General features: G+C 49.7%; 1 protein-coding gene across 1 annotated transcript; it reads left to right on the forward strand.

Moving 5' to 3' along the window:
- Nucleotides 1–7,377: 7,377 nt before the first annotated feature.
- On the forward strand, nt 7,378–17,344 carry SERPINE1 (serpin family E member 1). The gene is made up of 9 exons (XM_080941252.1): nt 7,378–7,511; nt 8,298–8,569; nt 10,071–10,304; nt 11,622–11,816; nt 12,244–12,442; nt 14,254–14,354; nt 14,457–14,543; nt 15,342–15,425; nt 15,690–17,344. The coding sequence occupies exons 2-9, from the start codon at nt 8,299–8,301 to the stop codon at nt 15,725–15,727; spliced, it is 1,209 nt and encodes a 402-aa protein (XP_080797378.1). The 5' UTR covers nt 7,378–7,511; nt 8,298; the 3' UTR covers nt 15,728–17,344.
- The last annotated feature ends 5,639 nt before the right edge of the window (nt 17,345–22,983 follow it).

A 22,983-nucleotide genomic window follows, 5' to 3' on the forward strand; every position in this document is an offset into this window, starting at 1 on the left:
CTCTTCTTGATGTTAGGCCACTAAGCATGAGTGGCAAGCGATATTGCTCATGCCTGGGAAAGCCAAGATTCCTCCTTCAGCCAGGGCAGAATGCAAGAGTCCTGTGTCCAGAGAAAGAGCTAGAGGGAAACTTGGGAATGTAGAGAATGCGGAACGGGGGCTAGCCAGGAAAAAGGAATGTGAGTCAGAGCCAGGCCATCCAGACTCTTAGGAAAGCAGAATTAGATGAAAGAACAGGGTGCCGTCAGGGCCCTTGGGGTCCTAGGTCTCCTTATTGGCTGACGGAGTCAGCCTCTGTGATCACATCTCCAGACACTCTGAGCACCACCCTTGCCGGCCGTCAGATTTCCTCTAGGCGGCTCATTCTTGCCTCAGATGCTTGAGGGTCATTCATGCTTGTTGAACACAGCTCATAAGAGGCCCAGCAGTAAACACCCTCTAGAAATAATAGAAACCAGACAGGGCAATTTATATCTGGGATTCCAGTATTCCAGGAGTGGAGGCAGGAGGATAAAGTTAAGGCCATCTTAGGATACACAGCAAGACCATATTTCTAAAAAGAAAAAGGAAAGAGGGAGAAAAAGGAAGGAAGGAAGGAAGAGAGAGAGAGAGAGGAGGGAAAGAAGGAAAGAGACAGGGAGGAGAGGGGGTACAGAGAGAGGGGGAGGGAGGTAGAGGAGGGGGAGGAAAGGAGGGAGACAGAAGGGGGATGTCTTTAATCTAGGACCTAGGAGATAGAGGCGGGAGGTCCTTGTGAGTTTGATGCCAACCTGTGAGACCACGAAGGCATGAATTGTGGATAGTAAAAAGTGTGTCCTGTAGGGCCTCTCTGGAAAGGTAGGTCAAGCTCCCTCTTCCTTGTATGCCTAAGGGAGGAAGATGCGTCTGGAAGCCAGTGGCCCAGCACTTAGGAGACTGAGACTAGAGTCTTTTGGGTTCAAGGCCAGGCTGGACTCCAGTGAGGTCAAAGCTATTTAACAGGGACTGTAACAAAACACAAGAGATACACATGGATTGTCAGAAAGGTCCATGGAGGACCCCAGATTCCCAAGCACAGCCAGTGGGGACCGGTCAGGACGGGCATGAAGACAGGAAGATCCGATGTCGGACAAACTAAAGAATGACTGGAAGCTGCGCCCTCGGGAAGCAATTGGTCCACCATCGAGATATCTGAGGCTAACTCCACTGAACACAGGAAGTCCAAAAGACATGCCTCCGACATTCCTCCTTCAGGGAGCTTGCATTCTTTGAGAATTAGCACATCGGCTATCTGCCACTCAAAAATAGCTACTACTTACTGGATGACCAGAAGGCGCCTGACACTGGCCAAACACTAGCTCAGATGTTCGCAGCACCCTCAGACATGGAATCCCTAACTATGTCAGATAAGAAGCTGGGTCAGCAAGTTGGCTCTGGACCTGAGCTTGGTCCCTAGAAGCCACATGGTCAAAGGAGAGAACGGGGTCTGACAGCCACGTCCATACACACACTGACACCTACATGCTTAGTAAATAAACGTAACTTTAACTTTAGGAAGAGAGAGAAGGAGAAGGCTGGAGAGATGGCTCAACAGGTAACAGACGTGCTTGGCACATCCACATGAGGTCCCGAGTTTGAACCCCAACCCTGAACACATATTTTGAAACACTCGGACATAGTACCTCAGACCTACTACAGGCAAGACAGATGATCTGTGAGGTTTGCTGGCCAGCTAGCCTTGCAGAATTGGCGAGGGCCAGGCCCATCGAGAAACCCTGTCTCTAAAATAAATAAAATGAATAGCTGGATGGACAAATACGGCAAAGATCAACTCAGGAGTGCACAAATCCAAGTCCAAGCAGTCGCTCGCCTGCACGCACAGGTGGTTAATAATCAGCGGGCAAGAGGGCTGTGACCTGGCAGAGGGTGTGCCTGGTTCAATTCCCCCAAACAACAATGAAAACCAAACTCTAGTTCCGCAAACCAACTAGAGTAGAAAAGAGAACCAGCTCCCACCCGTATCCTCTGACCTCCCCCCGCCCCCCCCCCGAACACTGGGGTGTGCACAAATCCTGCCCACTTCAGCAACCAACCAGTCAGTCATCAACCAATGTTTGTTTATTTATTTTGGTGTTTCAAGAGAGTTTCTCAGTGTAGCCCGGCTGTCCCGGAACTTGCTCGATAGACCAGGCTGGCCTCAAACTCAGAGATCTGCCTGCCTTAATAAAAGTCATTCAAAGCTAAGACTCAAGGGGATTAACTTATGCTGGACCTGGACCACACAACTGCAGTCCCAACATCCGGAAGGTTGAGGCAGATAGATGGAGGGTTCAAAGCCAGCCTGAGCTCCTGTAAGTTCCGGGTCAGCCTGAAGTACATAGAAAGACCTGTCCTTAGAACAAACAGTTGGACAACTCCCCATAATAGGTTAACTTTTGCCGTCATACAAGTCCCTGTCAAGCCCAGTTCCCTGCCCAGAGGCCAGCTGATCTCATTGCCAGCATCCCACCATTTATGGAACAGTTGCTGTGTGACCATAGGTCATCTCTCAGCCTCTCTGAATTAGGCAATCTTTACGGTCCTCTGTCAAGCAGGGTCAGGTCCCCGCCTGGAGACAGGTTCTATTTGATCATGACTTCCGTGTATAGAACACTTGCTATGCGCAATCATCCACACCTTGGGCTCTCTGAATCAAGTAACTCTTACGGCCCTCAGTTTTGAAACATTACGGTGTGCATGTGTTTGTGTGTGTATGTGTTGGTTCCCCAGGTTGAATGAGAAAATCAACTCTGGATTGTCCTCTGATCTCTACATATGTGCCATGACACACGTGCCCACACATACATCATACACGCACACTCATGCACACAGTTTTGTTTTTTTTTTTTTTTTAAGTAAGTCTCAACAATCAAGGGCTCCATTACAGGGACTGGGGGCAAGTTTGAATTTAACCTGAAAGTTTAGGGAAGGGAAGGAGGGACTGGGGGGGGGGGTGTCTATGAAGGTAGAAGAAGAGAAAGTCAAATATGGAAACCCCAAACAGGCTGAGATCAGACAGGCTGCATCTGGCTGTCCTGGAGCCATGATTCCAAATGAACAGAAGCCAAGGCCCTGACCACTCCACCCAGCTCACTCCTAGAAAGGGCAGAGACAGCCCAGCCCAAACATGAGCTATTTTCAGAACTGTGTTGTTTGGAGAGCCACCAGGCCAGAAATAGTGCCGTGGGTTAAGAGTTAGCGGGGGATCTGGTTTTCTCCCACCCCCAGCTCTCCCAGTGAAATCACCAGGCATGGGGGGGGCAGACCCAGCATTCCAGGGAGCCTGTGTAACTGGAAGGAGGCTGACCATCCTTCCCAAAGGAAGAGCCTAGGAGCCTGAGATTAACTGTAAAAGGGATTCTAGGAGGCAAAGGAGAAGGAAAGAGGGACTGAGTCAGAGGACGGAAGGGAGGGAGTGCAGACACACAACCCCCTTTGAGGGAGACGGGACATAAAAAAAAAAAAAAAAACGCAACTAGAAGAGGAAAAGAGGAAGTGAGGGACATCTTTGTCTTGAGTGACAGGGGGAATGAGCAAGAGTCTTAGGGGGAGAACCAGAGACACGCAAAGAGGAAGGGCAAGATGGGAGAACAAGGGGGTAAGAGGTCAAGTAGGGGTCGAGAGACAGCTCATGGGGGGGGGAAGGCGCTTGATAATATGGAACTGAACCCACACTGTGGAAGGCGAGAGCTGGGTACTAGATGTTGTCGTCTGACCTGAAAACACACACACACACACACACACACACAAGGGGGAGAGGAATAGGCCCCTGTGGAGTCGGTGCTCTATGAGAGAGGGCAAGGGTGGGAGTTGGGGGTAGGGGACAGCCATGGAAAATGTGAGCCTGCTCCAATTACAAGCCACCTGCAGAGGGACCAGATGGAGCCACCTTCCTGGGCAGCTGATCCTGGAACTTTACCAGAAATCCACAGCCCCACGTAACTCACGCTCTTATCTCTGATCCCGGGGAAATCAAGGGTTGAGGTATTTCAACAGCAAGGACTTTTCTCATTCTGTCCGTTGGATCCCCGCCTCCTCCCCCCTTACCAAAGGGTCAGAAGCTAAAGAAGAGGATGAGGTCAAAGTGGTTAGGGGGTTCTAGAAGGGAAGAAAAGGAGAAAGTGACACAAGCCTGTGACTCAGGTTAGATTCTGAGAAGGGTGTCCCAAAGAGGGCTTGGGGAGTAAGACTCTCTCCGCCTCCTCCAGGAAGCCCTCAGGAAGCTGCATCCCATGTGTGCAAGACTAGCTATCCCCCATGTCCAAGGATAGACAGTGTCATGGGGCCTGGGCTTCAGATCCTCTAATCAACCCTAATTCTGCTAGGCTGTGCCTCAGTTTATACATGTTTTATTTGTTTGTACATATGTGTGTCCGGGTATACACGTGTCATACATAGTACATGTGGAGGCTGGAAGACAACTTGTGGGAGCCAGTTTGACCCGTCCATCATGTGGGGTCCCAAGGATCGAACTTATGTGGTCAGACGTGGTGGGAAACACGTTCACCCAGTGAGCCATAGTACAGGCCCATTGCCTGGCTTCAAAAACCTGCCTGCTAGATGCCCGTATGTCCCTCTAGATTGAGGGTTCCCTTAGGATTCTGACCATGGTGGCACACCGGTAATCCCAGCAGTCGGTTGGCAGGGGGTTATGATTCCCCTGGACTACGTGATGAGATCTGTCTCAAAACAAAACAAAGCTGGGCCTGGCTATTATTCCAGCACTAGGAGGCTGAGACAGGGGGACCGGTGTGAGTTTGAAGCCAGCCTAGTACATTTGATGAAATCCCGAGTAGTTAGACGTATGTAGCATGACTCTGTTTGTAGAGTCTTCCCCACCAGAAGGAGAGGGGGCAGGAAGGAGAGAGAGCGTGGGAGACGTAAAGTTTCCCATTCCAAAGACAAGCATGCCCCCCACCCCACAGAGCCACTACCCAACTCTCCCTGAGACCCAGAACAGAACGTCAGACCCCAGTCAGGATGAAGCCGCTTGTGCCCTGGAGAAGCTCAGCCCAGCCCCAGAAAACACTGCACGGTGAGCAAGCTCTAGGAACTGTGGGAATGGGCGTCAAGGAAGAGAAGGAAACTCAGCTTCCCTGTTAGAGCATCCAAGGAGCCCCACCGTCAGCTAGTCCCCACCCACCACCCCTCTTCTGCATGCTTGAGAACACCCAGGTCCTAGGTCCCTCCAAGGATAGAAGGCAAGGCATCTGGAGACATGTCTTCTGGCTGTGTCTTCTTCCACAGAGATGGCCAAGAACATCTGCCTCTCCCTTCCAACCCTGCAGCCTCCCTCAGGGCTTCCAAGCCACAGATGAGACCAGGGGAAAACAAACAGCAGCTGGGCCTACAGGCCTCCGGCTGGGCCTGTGAGCCTAAGTTTCCAACGGAGGTTTTCCTCTTTCCTCAACCTTCCCACCCCCACCTGACTCTGGATGCAGGGTCGCCATGAGAAAGCTCCGCAGGGCTGGTTGCCCTGGTATCTGTTTACTGAAAATTGAAAACAAACACCTCTTCTGTACCGCCCACCCAAACTTCCCGTGACTCGCCAGGCGGCTGTCTCCATGGATACTGCCAAGCGAACCCCCATCACCTATACAAAAGATGACAATATGTGAACCCCGAGGTCAAGGGTACCCCTCCTCACCACCCACCACGGGACCACCTTGACCTTTTCTAGTCGTCCCTCTCTCTAGTCACAAAATCTGGAGGTCCAAAGGGCTTCTGAGTCTGCCCAGCCTTCCAAGGTACCAGCCTGGGCCTCTTAAACGCTCTTACAAATGTTTATTCTCTAAAGAAATCGAGTTGGGGATGTGGTTCAGTTGGTAGTTTGCCTAGCATGTTGGAAGTCCTGGGTTCGAGCCCCTGCACTTGCATAAACCAGGTGCCGTGCTGCATGCCTGGAGTCTCAATAACCGGAAGGCGGAGGGAGATGGATCATTATCTCCAGGCTATCTAGTGATGTAATGAGTTTGAGGCTAGCCTGGGCTGCATACCCATGAGACTGTCCAAAACAACACAAGACCCTTCAGTCATTCTTCCTCCACAGGTCTAAGAACAGAACCCCACCATGACACATACATACGTGTGTGTGTGTGTGTGTGTGTGTGTGTGTGTGTGTGTGTTGTTTCTTTCTATTCCTGGCCCTGGGGCTTCAGCCTGGGGTCCAGAGAGATGGCCCAGCCCTTAAAAGCACATACTGTTCTTGTAGAGGCCCTAAGTTCCACTCCCAACACCCACAATGCCATACAACTGTCTGTAACTCCAGCTCCAGAGACTCCGACACCGCCCAGCTTTCAGATGCACACACCCACAAATGGACACACACGGCACACATAAGTAAAACGTAAAAAGGAAGGTGGGCATGGTGGCACACACCTCTAATCCCAGCACTCGGGAGGCAGAAGCAGGTAGACCTCAGTGAGTTGGAAACCAGCCGGAGCTCCGTACTGAGTTCCAAGCCAGCCAGGACTACAAAATGATACTCTGTCCAAACGAAGGAAGGAATGATAAAAAATAAAATCTTAAAGCACCTCTTTCTCTCAGTCATCTCAGGCTGCTCTTGCTGGTCCTTGCTCCTTGACAAAGCTTTCTGTGGTGACCCGTGTTCTCATTTGTGGAAAAGTCTGGCCCAATCGAGCCACCAGCGCCCCACCCAGTACACCTCAAAACCCAGCTCCACAAGGCTATTGACACAAAGAGTGAGCCCTCAGGGCACCAGGAGAGTCTGGCCGCTTGTGGGGAGTCAGAGGTGCTTCACCGCAGGCCTGGCGGGTACATGGAGGGAGGAGGAAAGGACTTGAAGTTCTCTATTGGGCTTCCGTCCAAGAGGAACCAGAATCCAGACAATCTCAGGGCACATTTCATGCCCTCTGGACACTGGGCAGAAACCCAAGAGAAAACCAAGCCAACTTTTCCTGGATGTAGGCCCACGGTGCACAAGGGGCAGACAGCACTGTCAGGGTCCACAGCTTCTCAGTGATGGGTGTCTCCAAAGGAAAGGGGGTCATGTTGCAACAGGTCAAGGCTCAAGGAAGGGAGTCTCAAACACTAGGTATTGTAGGCTCTGTGGTACCACCAAGGATCTAGACAACGTCCCAAAGGCAAAAGGACAGGGATATTCCAATCAAAGCAACCAGGGTTTGCTCAATTATCCCCTATGCCCTTTCACACACGTACACACACGTGTCCCAGCAAGTCACTGGGAGGGAGGGAGGGAGGGAGAGAAGGGGCAGGGCGGGCGAGCAGCCCAGACATTTCCAGAGTTAGAAAGTGGGTGGGGCTGGAGCATGAGTTCATCTGTTTCCGGCCCACATCTGGTATAAAGGGAGACTGCAGCCAGGGGACAGAGCACAGCTGGATCAGGCTGCTGCAAAGCCCCGAGAGCTTTGTGAAGGAGGATCGCCGTCCGCCCGCCTCCGGCAGCACACAGCCAACCACCGCTGAGCGACAGCCAACAAGAGCCAATCACAAGGCACCTTTGAAAGCTCCAGGTAGGAGAAAGGCTAGCTTACTCTCTCACCTTAGGCTTTAAGGAAGAAAACGTCCCTTCCCAGAAGTCTCCGTCTGTCACCCTCGTTTTCCCTCTGTTCCCTTCCTCTCTTTTCCGGAACTCTGCAGCCTTTAGTCCACCCTAGCCCAACCAGGACCTCAAGTAGTCCAGAAAGATGGTCAAACCACGCTTCTAACCCCGTATCCCAGAAGCGAACACATAATCTTTCAGTTTCTCTCCAACCACCTTCCCCTTTCTCAATTTAGCAAAGGGACTTGACTTTTAAAAAGAAAGTTGCATTTATATGTGTATCCGTGTGTGCGTATTCGTGTGTCACACAAATACTCGTGTTCAAGTGTGGAAATCAGGGAACGACTTCTAGGAGTCAGCTCTCACTTTTAGCCAAAAGCTGTCACTGTTCAAAGGTCTCTCAGCCCCACAGAAGGGATGAGGGACGCACAGGGGGCGTTTTTCTAAGATTCACCCAGGTAAAAGAAATGAGAACAGCCTATGGGCAGTAATTCATGCCTGTAATCACAGCACTTGGGTTCAAGACCATCCTGGATTTCGTAGCAAGCAAGACTCTGGAAAAACATTAAAAGAATTGGTTGGAAGCAGAAGGGGATGACCTCATCATCCGATTGCATTATGGGGTCTTCATGAATGTGAACTTAGCAGACTTGTCTCTTACAGGCTAGAGGCAAACAGAGAGCCTAATCCCTGGCTGAGGAGACAACATATCCCTTTCTGGACATCTCCTTATCAGACTCTCTTCTATTTCTCCTAGGATGCAGATGTCTTCAGTGATTGCTTGCCTCGCCCTGGGCCTGGTTCTGGCCTTTGGGAAAGGGCTCACTTTACCCCTTCGAGAGTCCCACACAGTCCAGCGGGCCACCGACTTCGGAGTAAAAGTGTTTCAGCATGTGGTCCGGGCCTCCGAAGACCAGAACGTGGTCTTCTCTCCTTATGGAGTGTCCTCGGTGCTGGCTATGCTACAGCTGACCACAGCAGGGAAAACCCGGCAGCAGATTCAAGATGCTATGGGATTCAAAGTCAACGGTGAGAGTCGGGGCTGAGCAGAGGAAAAGGTCAGGAGGTGCTCACGGACCAGGGTTCAGAGCAAACAGAGAAGGCGGGGAAGGCTGGCTGTAGCATCACCAAGCCTAGTCATGTCCAGCCGCAGCCCATAGTCCACCCATGTTCTCTCCCGCTATTGGGTCAGTTGACCTTGGCTTGTGTACCTGTGTGACCCTGGTGCTGGGATATAACTTGCTTAGTGTGCACAAAGCCTGGGTTCCACCTCCGAATCAAATAAAACTGGAGACGGTGGCACAGAACCGTTACCACGGTACTTGAGGCAGAAGGATGGGAGTGCAAGTTCATACCCAGCTAAGTATCAAGTTCAGCCTCGATTACATGTGACCTTAACTCTTGTAAACCTTGATATTATCTATAAGACAATAGGTAATAATTACTGTTATTATCTATGAAATAGGGAGCAACTAAAGAATGTCTCCCCACACAGGGCTGAGTAAGTATGGAATAGGATTATGAACATGAATTACTGTAATGGTAATGCCATTAGGATAGCTCCAGCCTAGCTAGGCACAGTACATGCCTGTCACTGCAGCACTTGGGAGACTGAGAGGACGATTATGAAGTTGAGGCCAGCCTAGGCTACCTAGCAAGCTCCCCTCCAGGCTGGGATACAGAGCAAAAACCCTGTCACAAAACCAAATGGAAGAGGAAGCCAGGCAGAGTGGCTTGTGCCAGGATTCCCAGCATGGCAAGGGTAAGGGGGGATGCAGGATAGAAGCAAACTAAGGTTTATAATTTAAGGACGGAATATCTGAACGCAAAGAAAAGATTGGGAAGAGGGCTGGAGAGATGGCTCAGTGGTTAAGAGCACTGACTGCTCTTCCAGAGGTCCTGAGTTCAATTCCCAGCAACCACACGGTGGCTCACGACCATCTGTAATGGGATCTGATGTTCTGGTGTGTCTGAAGACAGCGACACAAGAAACATTACAGTCTGAGGAGGGACTGTAGTAGTACATGCTCTTAATCCCAGCGTTGGAGAGGCTGAGGCAGGAGAATTCCTGTTAGCTTCCAAGACATCTAGGACTGTACAGTGACTGTCGAAGCAATCTGGGTTACACTGTGAGAGCCTTCTCAGGTTGGGGTAGAGAGAAGAGGAGAAGAGAGGGAAGAGGAGAGGAAAGAATGGGAGAGGGAGACCACTCTTTAGTCCCAGCATTCAGGAGGCAGAGGCAGCCAGATCTCTGTGAATTCAAGGCCAGCCTGGACTACATAGTGTCAGGCCAGCCAGAGGTGCATGGTGGGGGGCAGTGAATGGGGGTAAGGGAAGAGGGAGGCATGGGGGAGAGAGAGAGGGAGGGGGGAGGTTGGTTTGGAAAGAGACCACCCTCCACTGACCCCTGGAGGACTGGAAGAACCTCATCTGTCTGGACTGGGGTAGGGTGCTCCTTGGGAAACCTGGCCCAGCTGAAAGCCCTTTGCTCAGCATGAGCCTAATGGATCCTGTCCTGGTACCTCTGCAGAGAAGGGAACAGCTCCTGCCCTCCGTCAGCTATCCAGGGAGCTCATGGGGCCTTGGAACAAGAATGAGATCAGTACTGCAGACGCCATCTTTGTCCAGCGGGACCTGGAGCTGGTCGAAGGCTTCATGCCCCACTTCTTCAAGCTCTTCCACACCACGGTGAAGCAGGTGGACTTCTCAGAGGTGGAGAAAGCCAGATTGATCATCAATGACTGGGTGGAGAAGCACACCAAAGGTAAGCCTCAGGGAAGGCAGACAGTCCCTAGGGAAGGAAGCAGAAAGGGGGAATTTGGTGTCAAAATCACACATCCCCAGCTCTCCTTTCAGCTTTGTGTTTGGGGACAAAACACAAAATAGCTAATGTTTGGTCTTTTTCTTACCTGCTGTGGTATTGAGGATGGGAACCAGGCCCTAATGCATGCTGTGTAATCCACTCTACCACTGAGCCACGCCCCCAGCCCCTCACTGGGGGATTCTGGGTAGGGGCTCTACCACTGAGCCACGCCCCCAGCCCCTCACTGGGGGATTCTAGACACATGCTCTGCCACTGAACTGTAACCCAAAACTGTGTTTGCCTTAGTAAGGCTTTTTTATAAAGCCACACAGAGCTGGGTACAATGGGTCATATCTGTAGGAAGATCATGTTTAGGGTTAGCCTGGACTACATAGCAAGATTCTGCCCCCACAACTCCAGCAAAAGAAAAAAAAAAAAAAGACTACAAAGACAAAACTAACCAATTTCAAGCCAATTGCAGTACAATAGCTACCCCACAAACCAACCAAGCAAACCAAACAAAACCTAGCCAAAACTTACCAGGACCAGTGAGGTGGCCTCATGGGTATTGGTTCTTACTGTGAACCTCAGTGACCTGAATTTGATTCCTGTGAGCCACAAAAATGTGGAAGGAGAGAGTCAATTCCACATAAGTTGCCCCCTGACCTCCACTTGGCATGTACGCATCTACCCACATCCCTCATACCTCCCCCCCACCCCCTACAGTAACAGTAACTTTTAAAATAGATACACCAAACCAAAATCAACACAAAAGGCATAGCTGCTGATAAGCGCATCAGTAACTGTAGCACGGATGTGCAAGATTATAGCTCTGGGGCAAAAGAAGATGTAAGATGAGAGAAGACGGGGCTTTCTAATTCAGATACTAAAATAAATCCCGGCGCTAAGAAAAACATGGTGAAGCCAGGGCTGTGGTCCATGCCTCTCATCCCAGCTATGGAGAAACTGAGGCAGGAGGATAACCATGAATTCAAGGCCAGCTTAGGCTGCAAAGTGAGCTTTGGGCTAGGCTGGACTATAATGGGGTGGGGAGGGACAGAAGGGAGGAGGATAGGAGAGGAGAGGGAGAAGAAGGAGGGAGGGAGGGAATCGTGGGCTGAAAGGACATCCCTAGAGCCTTAGACCTAATTGTCCACTTGACTGCCACAGCTCTTTGTGCCCTTTTAACATACATCCATTTGAGAGCTGGGAACAGAAGGGAAGCATCTAAGATGCTTAGAACCCGTTGCACGTCTCAGTGACCTTGCTTTCCCTTAGGTATGGTCAGTGACTTACTGGCCAAGGGGGCTGTAGACGAGCTGACACGCCTGGTGCTGGTAAATGCTCTCTACTTCAACGGCCAGTGGAAGACGCCCTTCTTAGCAGCCAGCACCCACCAGCGCCTGTTCCACAAGTCTGACGGCAGCACCGTCTCTGTGCCCATGATGGTTCAGAACAACAAGTTCAACTACAGTGAGTCCAAGATCCCCAGACCCCGGGTCTCACAGCTACAGACCCTGGGCAACATCCACAGGGTCCCTCTCAGAGGGTGGACGGTGGGAGAGGAGGTGGGCACACCCACGCTATTACAAAGACTTACCAAGCAGGAGATACTGAGATGGTGGGGGTGGGCAGGCGATCCGTTTCTTTCATGCTAGATGAAGCTGAAAGTTCGTCTCCTAGATCAACATCTGCCCAATGGACCCTTGAGCCCATCTCGTCTCTTAAGATCTCTCTGGTGTGGCTACCTGGGGCTAAGGAGCCCAGCTAGGGAGGAAGGCTGTGTGGGGGTCAGGTGAACATTGGAGAGCTTGGCTTTCCAGAAGAGTAAGGGAGAGAAGCAAGGAAGGAATCCACTTGAGTTGGAACCTTTTCCAAGGCGCCACCTTGTTCTCCCCAGCTGAGTTCACCACCCCGGATGGGCACGAGTATGACATCCTGGAGCTGCCCTACCATGGCGACACCCTCAGCATGTTCATCGCAGCACCCTTTGAGAAAGATGTGCCTCTGTCTGTCCTCACCAACGTTTTGGATGCTGAGCTCATCAGACAATGGAAAAGCAACATGACCAGACTGCCCCGCCTCCTCATCCTGCCTAAGTAAGCTATCCCATTCGCCAACACCGTAATCCCGACATCCACCACCCCTCCTAAAGCCACCGTCCCCGTTCGGGGTTTCCCGGATGGGTAATGCTCACAGGAAAGGGACATGTGTAGGAGGCCTGATGGGAAACCTGGGTTTGATTACGGTTTCGAATTTCATCATCTCTGTGCCTGTTCCTACTGCTGGAGAGGAGAGAGATTTTTTATGAAACATGTCCCCACATAGACCATGCACAGAATACTCAGTAAGAGTCGACCAAAGTGGGGCGTAGTGGCACAAGCCTCTAATCCTAGTGTTAGATAGGCTGAGACAGAATAGTGAGTTCAAGACCAGCCCTGGCTACGAAGGCAAGATTGCTAGAGGTGTAGCTTAGTTTGTAGAATGCTTGGCTAGCATGCGTGAGGCCCTAGGTTCAAACCTGATACTACACAGACCAGTCATGGTGGCACAAACTTGTAATCCTAAAACTTGAAAGTCTAGCCCAAGAGTTCACGGCCAACCTGGATTATATACATTAAGACCTTATCTCACAAGAGGAGGGGGCGGCTGTCAGGGAGAGAGGTGGGGATATAGCTCAGGTCAGGGTTCTTACCTCACGTGCACAAAACCCTAAACTGAATCCCCAACACCGCATAAACCAATAATGATGGTGCACAGCCACAATCCCAGATCCCATCACTAGGGGGCAGGGCAGGAGCTTAAGGTCATCCTTATTCTCCTGGGTCACACAAGACCCCATCTTTAAAAACGCAAAAAGATAATCCCAAAGAGAAGCTAGAGAAAGAAGCGGGGAGGGGGGGCTTCTGAATTGTTCTCCACCCATTTGTAAATGTCTTCCATCTCAACCGCCTTCCCCTCACAACCCCCTGATTCCCATTAGCAGAGGAGACTTCCAAAAACCGGTTTCATTTTCTTTTTTTTTTTCTTTTCCCCTAGTCCTTCTGCAGAATCAAAAGGGGTGGAGAGGGCTGTGGTTGGGTAATTCCAAAATTGTAGGGAAGCTCCCAGCCAAGGCTTTCCCCCTAAACTCCCAGATGCTAAAATACCAGGCTTGGAGACAGGAGAATTGAGTTGCTTTAGATACTGACCTTCTGCTACTGTCTTTCTCTCTCATCAAGATGAAGATTATGAGTCATGCCCTGGTGGGAAGCAGAGGGGGGCCCCCAAAGTCTCTGTGTGTGCCTGCAGACCACAGTTAGCTCCAACACCCTCGTGAGGGAGAATGTGAACCTGTCCCCCCTCCAGCCGTCAAACAGAATACAATTATGTTAAAACCCCTGTCTTATTTGAGGAAAGTCATTAGTCACGGATTCGAGGGGGTGGAAGGCTTGAACAATGTTCATTAATATTAGAAGCTTCTGGAAAGAAGAAAAAATAGGCCAGACCTCCTAGCCAAATGAAGTTTCAAAGACTTCTAACGCCACACTAAGGAGGTGGAGGCAGGAAGATCAGAAGTTCAAGGTCGGGTCTGGGGAATATAGGTGAGCTGGTGGAATGCTTGCCTGACTTGTTCAAAGCCCTGGGTTCTAACCCCAGTGCTACATAGATCATGCATGGTGGCAGACACCTGTAAATTCTAGCACTCGGCAGGTAGAGGCGGGAGGATTAGGTGTTCAAGATCACCTTTGAAAACATAAGGAGTTTGGGCCAGCCTGGGCTACCTGAGATCCAGTGTTAAGACAAAAAGGTTTTCCTCCACGCTCATACCACAGTCTATCCTGTCTCACTGTCCTAGAAGAGATCCGAGGTCCTCGGAGAGGCAGCCTGTGATAGCCCAACTAACACTGTCCGATGTTCCCACCCACAGATTCTCTCTGGAGACTGAAGTGGACCTCAGAGGGCCCCTGGAGAAGCTGGGCATGACTGACATGTTCAGCCCAACCCAGGCCGACTTCACAAGTCTTTCCGGTGAGAGCCTCTCCCCCTCATTTTCTTGCTTCTGTGGGTCGGGGTTTCCCACAGAGGATAGAGTGGGGGCTGATCTGTCCTTTGGGTCCCCCTCTGTTTCAGACCAAGAGCAGCTCTCTGTAGCACAAGCATTACAGAAAGTCAAGATTGAGGTGAACGAGAGCGGCACCGTGGCGTCGTCCTCCACAGGTGAGTGTGGCTCTGCCCTTGTCCGCCCACCTCCTGGGATGGCGATCAGCCCCGCAGGAAAGCTAGTGCGAGCCCAGTCAGCACCCTTTCCCGAACCCATTCCTCAGTGTGGAAAATGGATCCACTCCCCTGAGACCCCACTCCCTCATCTATAGTTCCTGAGGTTCCCGTATGTGATGAGGACCCCCAAAGAAAGCCTGAGGTGTTGTCACAGTGGGAGTGCTTAGCAGTGAGTCCTAAATGTGTTTGTGACTGATAGGAAACTGGAGCTCAGAGGAAGTCTCGAAACTTTAGAGCCAATGTCCAGAGAACAAAGAAAGCCTGAAGCCAAGCATAGTGGTACATGCCTCAGGAGGCCAAGTCAGAAGGATGCAGGTTCAAAAAGGCAAAGCCTGGTCCGGAAAATCCAAGGACTGAGAAATGTAGCTTGATGGTAGAGCCTTTATCCAAAATCCCCCAGTGAGCGGCTGGGGGCGTGGCTCAGTGGTAGAGCCCCCTGCCTAGAATCCTCCAATGAGGAGCTGGGGGCGGGGCTCAATGGTAGAGCCCCTGCCTAGAATCCTCTAATGAGGAGCTGGGGGCGGGGCTCCGTGGTAGAGCCCCTGAACTAGAATCCTCCAATGAGGAGCTGGGGGCGGGGCTCAGCCATAGCACTCTTGCTCTAGGTTCCATACCCCACTAGTACTTTCTTTTAAGCCACCTGAAAAATCATCCCCCGGTGCTTTTTTCAGATAGATGCCACTAGACCTCCAGTGATAACGCCTCCCAGGTCTAACATATTGTCCCCTTTTCTTTCAGCCATTCTAGTCACAGGCCGCATGGCCCCCACGGAGATAGTTATAGACCGATCCTTTCTCTTTGTGGTTCGGCACAATCCGACAGGTGAGCAGAACCCTGTGACATTTTCATGTTCTCAAGCTGTTTAAGGAAAATCGTTATATACCTGCCCACCATGTAGAGGGCCCTCGAGCCCCTAGGGACTCGGCAAAGATTCTGGAACTCGGTTCCATTCCTTCCTGAGCACTCTGTCACAGCCCACGCAGTGCCAGGACCCTAGTCCTTAGTCCCTGGGCAGCTGTGACTCCTGGCAGCTCGCTCGCCTACTTATGTCTCGATTCTCAACCGGCATGGTTCTTCTACCCCCAGAGACCATCCTCTTCATGGGCCAGTTGATGGAACCTTGACAGCGGGAAGAGAAGCCTTCATTCGGGACGAAACTGGAGATGTTATAAGCAGAGACTCTGAAGAAAAGAATTGTTTTAAGGACTCTTTGGGGAGAAAGAGAAGGCATTTCTTTCTTACCCCCACACTGGTAAATCTTTCCAACCAGCCTCCCAGACCTCGGACTCTCGAAGGGGAAAGAGTCTAACTCCCTCCCTAGAGACCTGTCCCACTAAGGTCTCATCGGACCACAGAACTCACAGAACCTGGATCCGCCCAGCATTCAGCCTTTGGACCCGGTTCCCACCAAGGCTCCTGCAAGGGGGCGGGGGCGGGTGGGGCACCATGTTTTCAGTCAGCAAAATCTTTTGTGTTCCAGTCACACTGTGAGCACCTCTTACATCGTCCTCCATTGCTGTGGAGGGCGGCCCGGGCCAAAGAAAGAAGCTCGAGGTCCGCCGTGGAAGTGACCATCTCCGAGGGGCAGCAGTTAGACAGATCAAACGGATCGCCCAGTACTGAGTCTTCTCCCAGCTCCCTAGATGCCTTCCCCTCCCTGACACAGCTTGCTTACGTTAATTCAGAGTGTAGGTGACTTGTTTACACAACTTTTTTTCGACCTGCAAACTTCTTTCATCTGGGAAGAATGAAAGGTCAGATGTGTGTGCCTGGTTCTGCATCCCCCAGTCTCCCAGTGGGGGGTCCTGGGGAGATTCCAGGGGTATGATTGAATATTTATCTCGTACGTTTGCTGGGGAGAAGAAGCACTGTTAAGGAAAAAGGATCTTATTTAAACCATGGCATATGGTGTCCCCTTTGGGGTCTGTATCCCTGTAGGTCCCGGTTGCATCACTCCACAAACCTGCCCCTTCGGGTGGCCCGGTGATGGGGCTCACACTGCCGCCTAGTGGCAACCAAACACACCCTTGCCCCATCCCTCCCCCGCATCCCCCCCCCCCCGTGGCTCTTTTCCTTAGGGACCTTGCCAAGGTGACGCTTGGCAGCCCACGTTAAAGGAAGAGGAAAAAGATTAGGTGGAAGAGAGAGAGAGTGATTTGAGAGAGGGCAAAGTGGTTTCAAATTTTTCCAATACATTCAGAAGCAGAATGGGAAAAGGGGCTGTGTGACCTAACAGGACAGAACTTTCTCCAATTACCGGGTGACTCAGAGCTGTGTACTGGTGACTCACTTCAATGTGTCATTTCCGGCTGCTGTATGTGAGCAGTGCACACGTGGGGGGGGGATGAAAGAGACAGCCAGCTCCTGGTCAACCACCTTAGTTAGATAATCTTTCTTGAAAGCTTCCTAGCTGGGGGTATGATCAGAAAAGCAATTTACTGAGAAACTGCACAGGAAGGTAGCGTGAATGTAATTTCATAGCGGACACTGCATCTGTTATGTCTCCAGCAGGAGAAAATCATCATTTCTTTTTTGGTCTGGTGTTTTAACTTTTCTCTCTCTCCCTCTTTTTCTTTTTTTCCCCCCTCCTTCCATTATGCACTGGACAGCCACACACCGTGTACCCGTAGGGGCCCCAAATATGGGGTCACGTGGCCTTGAATTTTGTTGGTTACATATGCCTTTTTGTTTGTTCGTTTTTCACTTTTGATATATAAACAGGTAAATGCGTTTTTAAAAATAATAAAAATAGAGAATATGCAAAATAATAAATTGCTTGCTTTTTGCTTTTTTTTTTTTTTTTTTTTTTTTTGCCTTCTATGTCTGACCCAACGCAAGGAATAAAAACAGTATTGTGGGCTGGTAAAATGGCTCAGTAGGTAGAACACATGGCGCAAGAGACCAGTGACCTGAGTTCAAACACCCCAGATCCCGCAGGACGGGAGAGGAGCACTGGTTCCTGAAAGCTGTTCTCTGACCTCTGACCTCTGCACACAAAACATGGCCACATGCTCTCACACCCACACACACAGATAATAATGATGAAGTAAAGGTAAGGGGCAGGCAAGATGGCTCAGGTGGTGAAAGCACTTGCTGAGAAGTCTAATGATGACCTTGGTTTGATTCCCCCGGACCCACACAGTGGAAGAGAAGAACTGACAGGAATTGTCCTCTGACTTGCACACATACATGATGGGCACACTTATGTGCTCACACACACATACACACAATGGAAATAAGCTGGGAGGTGCTAAGCCATGCCTTGTAATCCCAGCACTTGGGAGGCAGAAACAGGCAGATCTCTGAGTCTGGGGCCAGCCTGATCTACAGACTATATTCCAGGACAGCCAGGGCTACACAGAGAAACCCTGTCTCAGAAAACCAACCAAACAAAAATAAATGTAAATTAAAAAAAAGAAACACCACTGAGTAATGGACATGGTGGGAGCACACCTGTGTGCTAGCTGGCACTTGGGAGGCAGAGGCAGGAGGATCACCAGTTCCAGGTCAGTTTGGCCTCAGGCATAAACTGGGCTCCATAACAAACAAAAGCAGTAAGAGCAGATCTCTGGTGACCCAAACACCCACAGGTCCAAGCCTGTGAGGAAATCCATGAGGCGCTCACCACAGCACTGTAATCTGTCTCCAGGATGAGCTGTGCAGAGCTTGAGTCTCCCAGAAACCATCCTAAAAGGGGAAAAGGATGGGTTGAGGACATGGCTCAGTTGGAGGGAGTTGTCCAGCATGCAGGAAGCTCTACCAGTGATCCTTGGCACTTCCTCAAACCAGGGATGGCCTGTCATTCCAGCGCTTGGGAGACAGAGGCTAAAGGGTTGGAAATTCAAAACCATCTTGGGCCAACCTGAGCTCCAGGAAAACAGAAGGAAGAGGAAAAAGAAAGAGAGATTGGGGTGGGAGGTAGGCTGGGTTTGGGGGTACCCAACCTTAATCCCAGCACTTGAAAAACAGAGGCAGATGAATATCTGTGAGCTCAAAGCCAGCCTGGTCTATACAGAGTGTTTCAGGCCAGCCAGAGAGACAGACCCTGGCAAGAAAGAGGGGGAGAGAGAAAGGGAAGGAAGAAAGAGTGTGGAATATGCCTGTAGCCAGCACTTATTGAAGGTTGGGAGTCTGATACCAGAATGACCTTCACAGTGAGATTGTGTCTCAAAAGCAGGAGAGCCAGGCTTGGTAGTGCATGTCTATAAGCCCAGTATTTGAGAGGTGGAGGCAGGAAGATCAAGAGTTCAAAATTCTCTGCTATATAGTGAGTTCAAGATGAGCCCAGGATATGAAAAAAACAAGCAGAGGGGGGAAAGGAATGGGGGGACGGGGAGACAGATCCAGATCCAGTAAACACCTTCCACCCACACCAAGGGCCTAATTAATCACTGTCTGCCTCTGGGCTCTCAAATCTATTCCCATATCATTTTTTTTCCTTCCGGTACCTTCACCTACCCTTCTTTATCCATTTCTCCACTTCTCCAGGTCAGAATGCACTTCCTTCTCCTGGGAAGGCCCTGTGGAACCTGCTAATGGGATCACTTTCAACATGGCTTCTGTAACAGTTCTTGCTTTCATGTGCTCAGCTCCATCTAGACATGAATGGTTCCCGGGAAATAAGGTTCTTTTGTTACATATATACTTTCTGTAGCTACCTTGAAAGGCCTTTCTGGAAAGTCTTTTTTTTTTTTTATCTCTAGTTTGAGGCTTGGGAGCGTATGTATTGCTGGAGCTCATGTATGTGTGGACAGGACTGGGTATCCAATTTAAGAGCATCAAGCATTCTAAGCAAGAGTTCTTTCTTAAGGCTGAATAGAATTCGCCATGCTATGGGCGTGGCTTAATGGTAGACTAGCCAGTGAGGGGGCTGGGGGCGTGGCTTAGTGGTCAACTAGCCAGTGAGGAGCTGGGGGCGTGGCTTAGTGGTAGACTATAGCCAATGAGGGGCTGGGGGTGTGGTTCAGTAGTAAACTCTGTCTAGTAAAGGTCTGGGGACGTGGCTCACTGATAGAAGCTTTGCATTGAATTCGTGAGGCCCTGGGCTCAATCCCCAGCACATAATAGAAAAAACAAATAGCAAAAACAAACAAAATGATAAAATAAAAAGGACAAAGGGTAAAAGCATAGCCACCACTGGGTTAGCTTAGCTGAGAGATTCGAACAAGAGAGGCCTATACTGAGGTTGCAGCCCAAACTTTAGGAAGGGCAGGCGAGAGGGCTCAGTGGGTAAAGACGTTTGCTGCCAAGCAGTGAGTCCCGTTCCCATGTCTGACATGGGTGGAGAGGACACTAATTTCTGCAGATCGTCTTCTGACCTCCATATGTGAGCCACGGCATATTCGTACCTACGCGCTTGAACACACATACGCCCGCGCATGAGCGCCCAAAGTAAATTAATGTAAAAGAAGGAAGAAAACAGCTGTTTTCTGGCATAATTTCCATCCTGCCTCACTCTCTTGTACAAATTCCCTTTGGGCTCGCTGGGGGTAGCTGGGGTTGTGAAGACAACCATCTAAGAATTCAAGGACACTTGGACCCAGATACAATCTTCTTCGACCCTGAAAATGTGAGCAGTTCTAGGCCTCGGGCTGAAGGCTGAATAGTGACCCATTTATAATAAGAGATTTTTCTTTTAAAAACTTACAAGGAGCTCTACACCAAAAAAAAAAAAAAAAAAAAGCTCAAAAAAGCAGGACTCGTGAGCCCCAATTCTCCAATATACAGTTCAAAAATGGCCTCACATGCTGAGAAGGCTCAAGAAAAAAAAAGGGTTCTTCAAAAGATCCCCTCACTGCAGAGGAGAGTCAAACAAGGCGCTGCCCCACTTAACGGGTTCTTGGTTATTCTCAGATACAGTCAAGATAAAGACCGGGAGGGACCTCAGCGACCCCGCGGCGCCCTCACCGCGGGCGAGCTGCCCGCCCTCTCCGACTACTGCATGGCCTCCTTTCCTTGGCTTTTCAAACTTTTCCTTCTTTTCTCTATTTCTTTAGAGATGAAAAACTAACGAGATCTGTCCCCGGCCATCTCTCCCACGGCTTTTATTATTTATTTATTTATTTTTATGAATCTCACACAGTGGGGTTGTTTATCTGCCCGTGGACAGGTAATGAACATGGATGTGGGAAAGCCCTCCATGATAAAAATATTCTATAAAGAGCACATCTGTCATGGAGACCTGACCTGTTTCCAGACTTTTCTCTTTAACAGGATACCATTAAATGCCCTAGGCTATCTATCCCTTGGACTCACCATCCCTCCTGCTCTGGCTCCTGAGTGCTGGGATCGTGAGCCACGTGCCTAACTTCATGATTGTGGGGTTTTGGTTGGGTTTATTTGTTTGTTTTGAGGCAGGGGCTCAATTTGTAAATCAAGCTGGCTTCAAACTCATGGAGACAAACCTGCCTCTGCCTCTTGAGTGCTGCAATTAAAAGACCCATTAATCTTGGGAAGGTTTTTGTTTGTTTTATTTTAAGGCGGGGTCTTGGTAGTTTTTATTTTAAGCCCTTGCACATCCTGATGCAGCCCCCTGAGTGGGTACGTAGTATCTCACCTGCCTTAGTTAAACCTTTTTTCTTCTAAATGTTATCTGTATGTTCATTTTTTTAATCTTATGAGTATGGATTTTGTCTGTATGTCTGTCTGTGTGCCACACCCATCATCCATGCAGTACCTGAGAAGCCTGCAGAGGGCACTGGTTTCCTGGAAGGGGAGTCATGAGTTAGAAATGCTTTTTGGCTGTCTTGGAGGTGCTGGGATTGAACCAAGGTCCTCTGGAAGAGCAGTCAGTGCTCCTAACTGCTGAGCCATCTCTCCAGCCTCTAAACTACTTCTTATTTTTTTAAAATAAAAGATTCATCAAAAAGATTCACTGTTATTTCATTGTAATAACAGTGGTGAACGTTTATGGGAAAACCTGAAACGGGGTCCTAGAGATGGCTCAGCAGAGAAAGGCACTTGTCTCCAAAATGACCTAAGTAAGCTTAATGCAAGTTGTCCTCTGTCCTCCACACACGTGGCACATGCACACCCACACAATAATAAATAATTATTTTTAAGTTTAAAAGGAATTTGCATTAAATTTTAAGAAAACATTAAGAACACAGAGAGATTCAGAAATTGGATAATTCTATCAACAATAGCACTTTTGAGACAATCTCTGGTTATGTTGCCCAGGATGGCCTCAAGCTCCTGGGCTTATGCAGCCCCCTTGCCTCAGCTTGCTAAGTAGCTGGGACTACAGACAGTAACCAGTGTACCCCAATTCCTACTAATATTGTCGGAATTACTCAACGGCACAGAGTACGACAGTTGCCCTTCTGTCGATAAGTGTGTCTCCTCTTTGTGGCATTTACGAATGAGAACAAGTCTCTCCAGACACCAAAAGTGCTTAGAAGAGCCCGTGAGATGGCTCGGTGGGTAAAAGCGCTTACTGCCAAGCCTGAGGAACTGAGTTGGATCCCTGGGTCCTTCGTACGAGGAGAGAACTGATTCTTGAAAGTTGTCCTCTGATCTCCATGTACATGACTTGGTATGGGCATCATCCCACAATCCCCCCACAAGCAGTTTGTTTTAGGAGCTTATATGACTGGAGAGATGGCTCAGTGGTTAAGAGCTCCGACTACTCTTCCAGAGGTCCTGAGTTCAAATCACAGCAACCACATGGTGGCTCACAACCATCTGTAATGAGATCTGATGCCCTCTTTTGGTGTGTCTGAAGACAGCTACAGTGTACTCGTATATATAATAAATAAATAAATCTTTTTTTAAAAAAAGTTTATATACATCTAGGCAAACCGTTTGGCCTCATGTTCCAGCCTCCAGCTCTTGAATTTACATATACCACTCTTTAGGCTGGGCAGAAACTTTCTGGGTGCAGTGTGTGTGTCATTCCCCTACCCCCACTCCCCATCCCCCATCCCCGAGACCAGATATCACATTTACTCTAACAGAATGCTCTTTTCTAGATGGAAACAGCTGTCTTCAAACAAAATCTTGCCAAGTTTGAATTCTATTGTCTTGCTCAGATTCATTAAAAGAAAAACACAGGGCTGGGAATGCAGCTCAGTTGGTAGAGCATTTGCCTAGTGGGCATAAAGCCCTGAGTTCCATCCCCAGGACATAAACCAGGCAGTGACACAGGCCTGTAATCCCAACACTGCCATAGTTCATCAGAAGTTGTAGGTCATCCACCCTTGGCTACGTGGAAATATCGAAGCCAGAGCCTATAATGCAAAAGACTCTGTCTCGGGAAAAAAAAAAAAAAAAAAGAAAGAAAGAAAAGAAAAGAAAGAAAGAAATGTGGGGGGAGGGAAGGCAGTACCAATCCACCAAGCCTGACAAACTGAATCCCCAGGACCCATCTTAGAATGAAAGA

Source organism: Micromys minutus (assembly GCF_963924665.1).
Source record: "Micromys minutus genome assembly, chromosome: 29".
NCBI lineage: Eukaryota > Metazoa > Chordata > Mammalia > Rodentia > Muridae > Micromys > Micromys minutus.

Bases quoted from the DNA above. Each gene is read 5' to 3' on its own strand.
- SERPINE1 (XM_080941252.1), top strand. From the start codon at position 8,299: ATGCAGATGTCTTCAGTGATTGCTTGCCTCGCCCTGGGCCTGGTTCTG. The intron at 10,305-11,621 runs GTAAGCCTCAGG...GCTTTCCCTTAG, and splicing joins GGTGGAGAAGCACACCAAAG to GTATGGTCAGTGACTTACTG. The intron at 12,443-14,253 runs GTAAGCTATCCC...TCCCACCCACAG, and splicing joins CGCCTCCTCATCCTGCCTAA to ATTCTCTCTGGAGACTGAAG.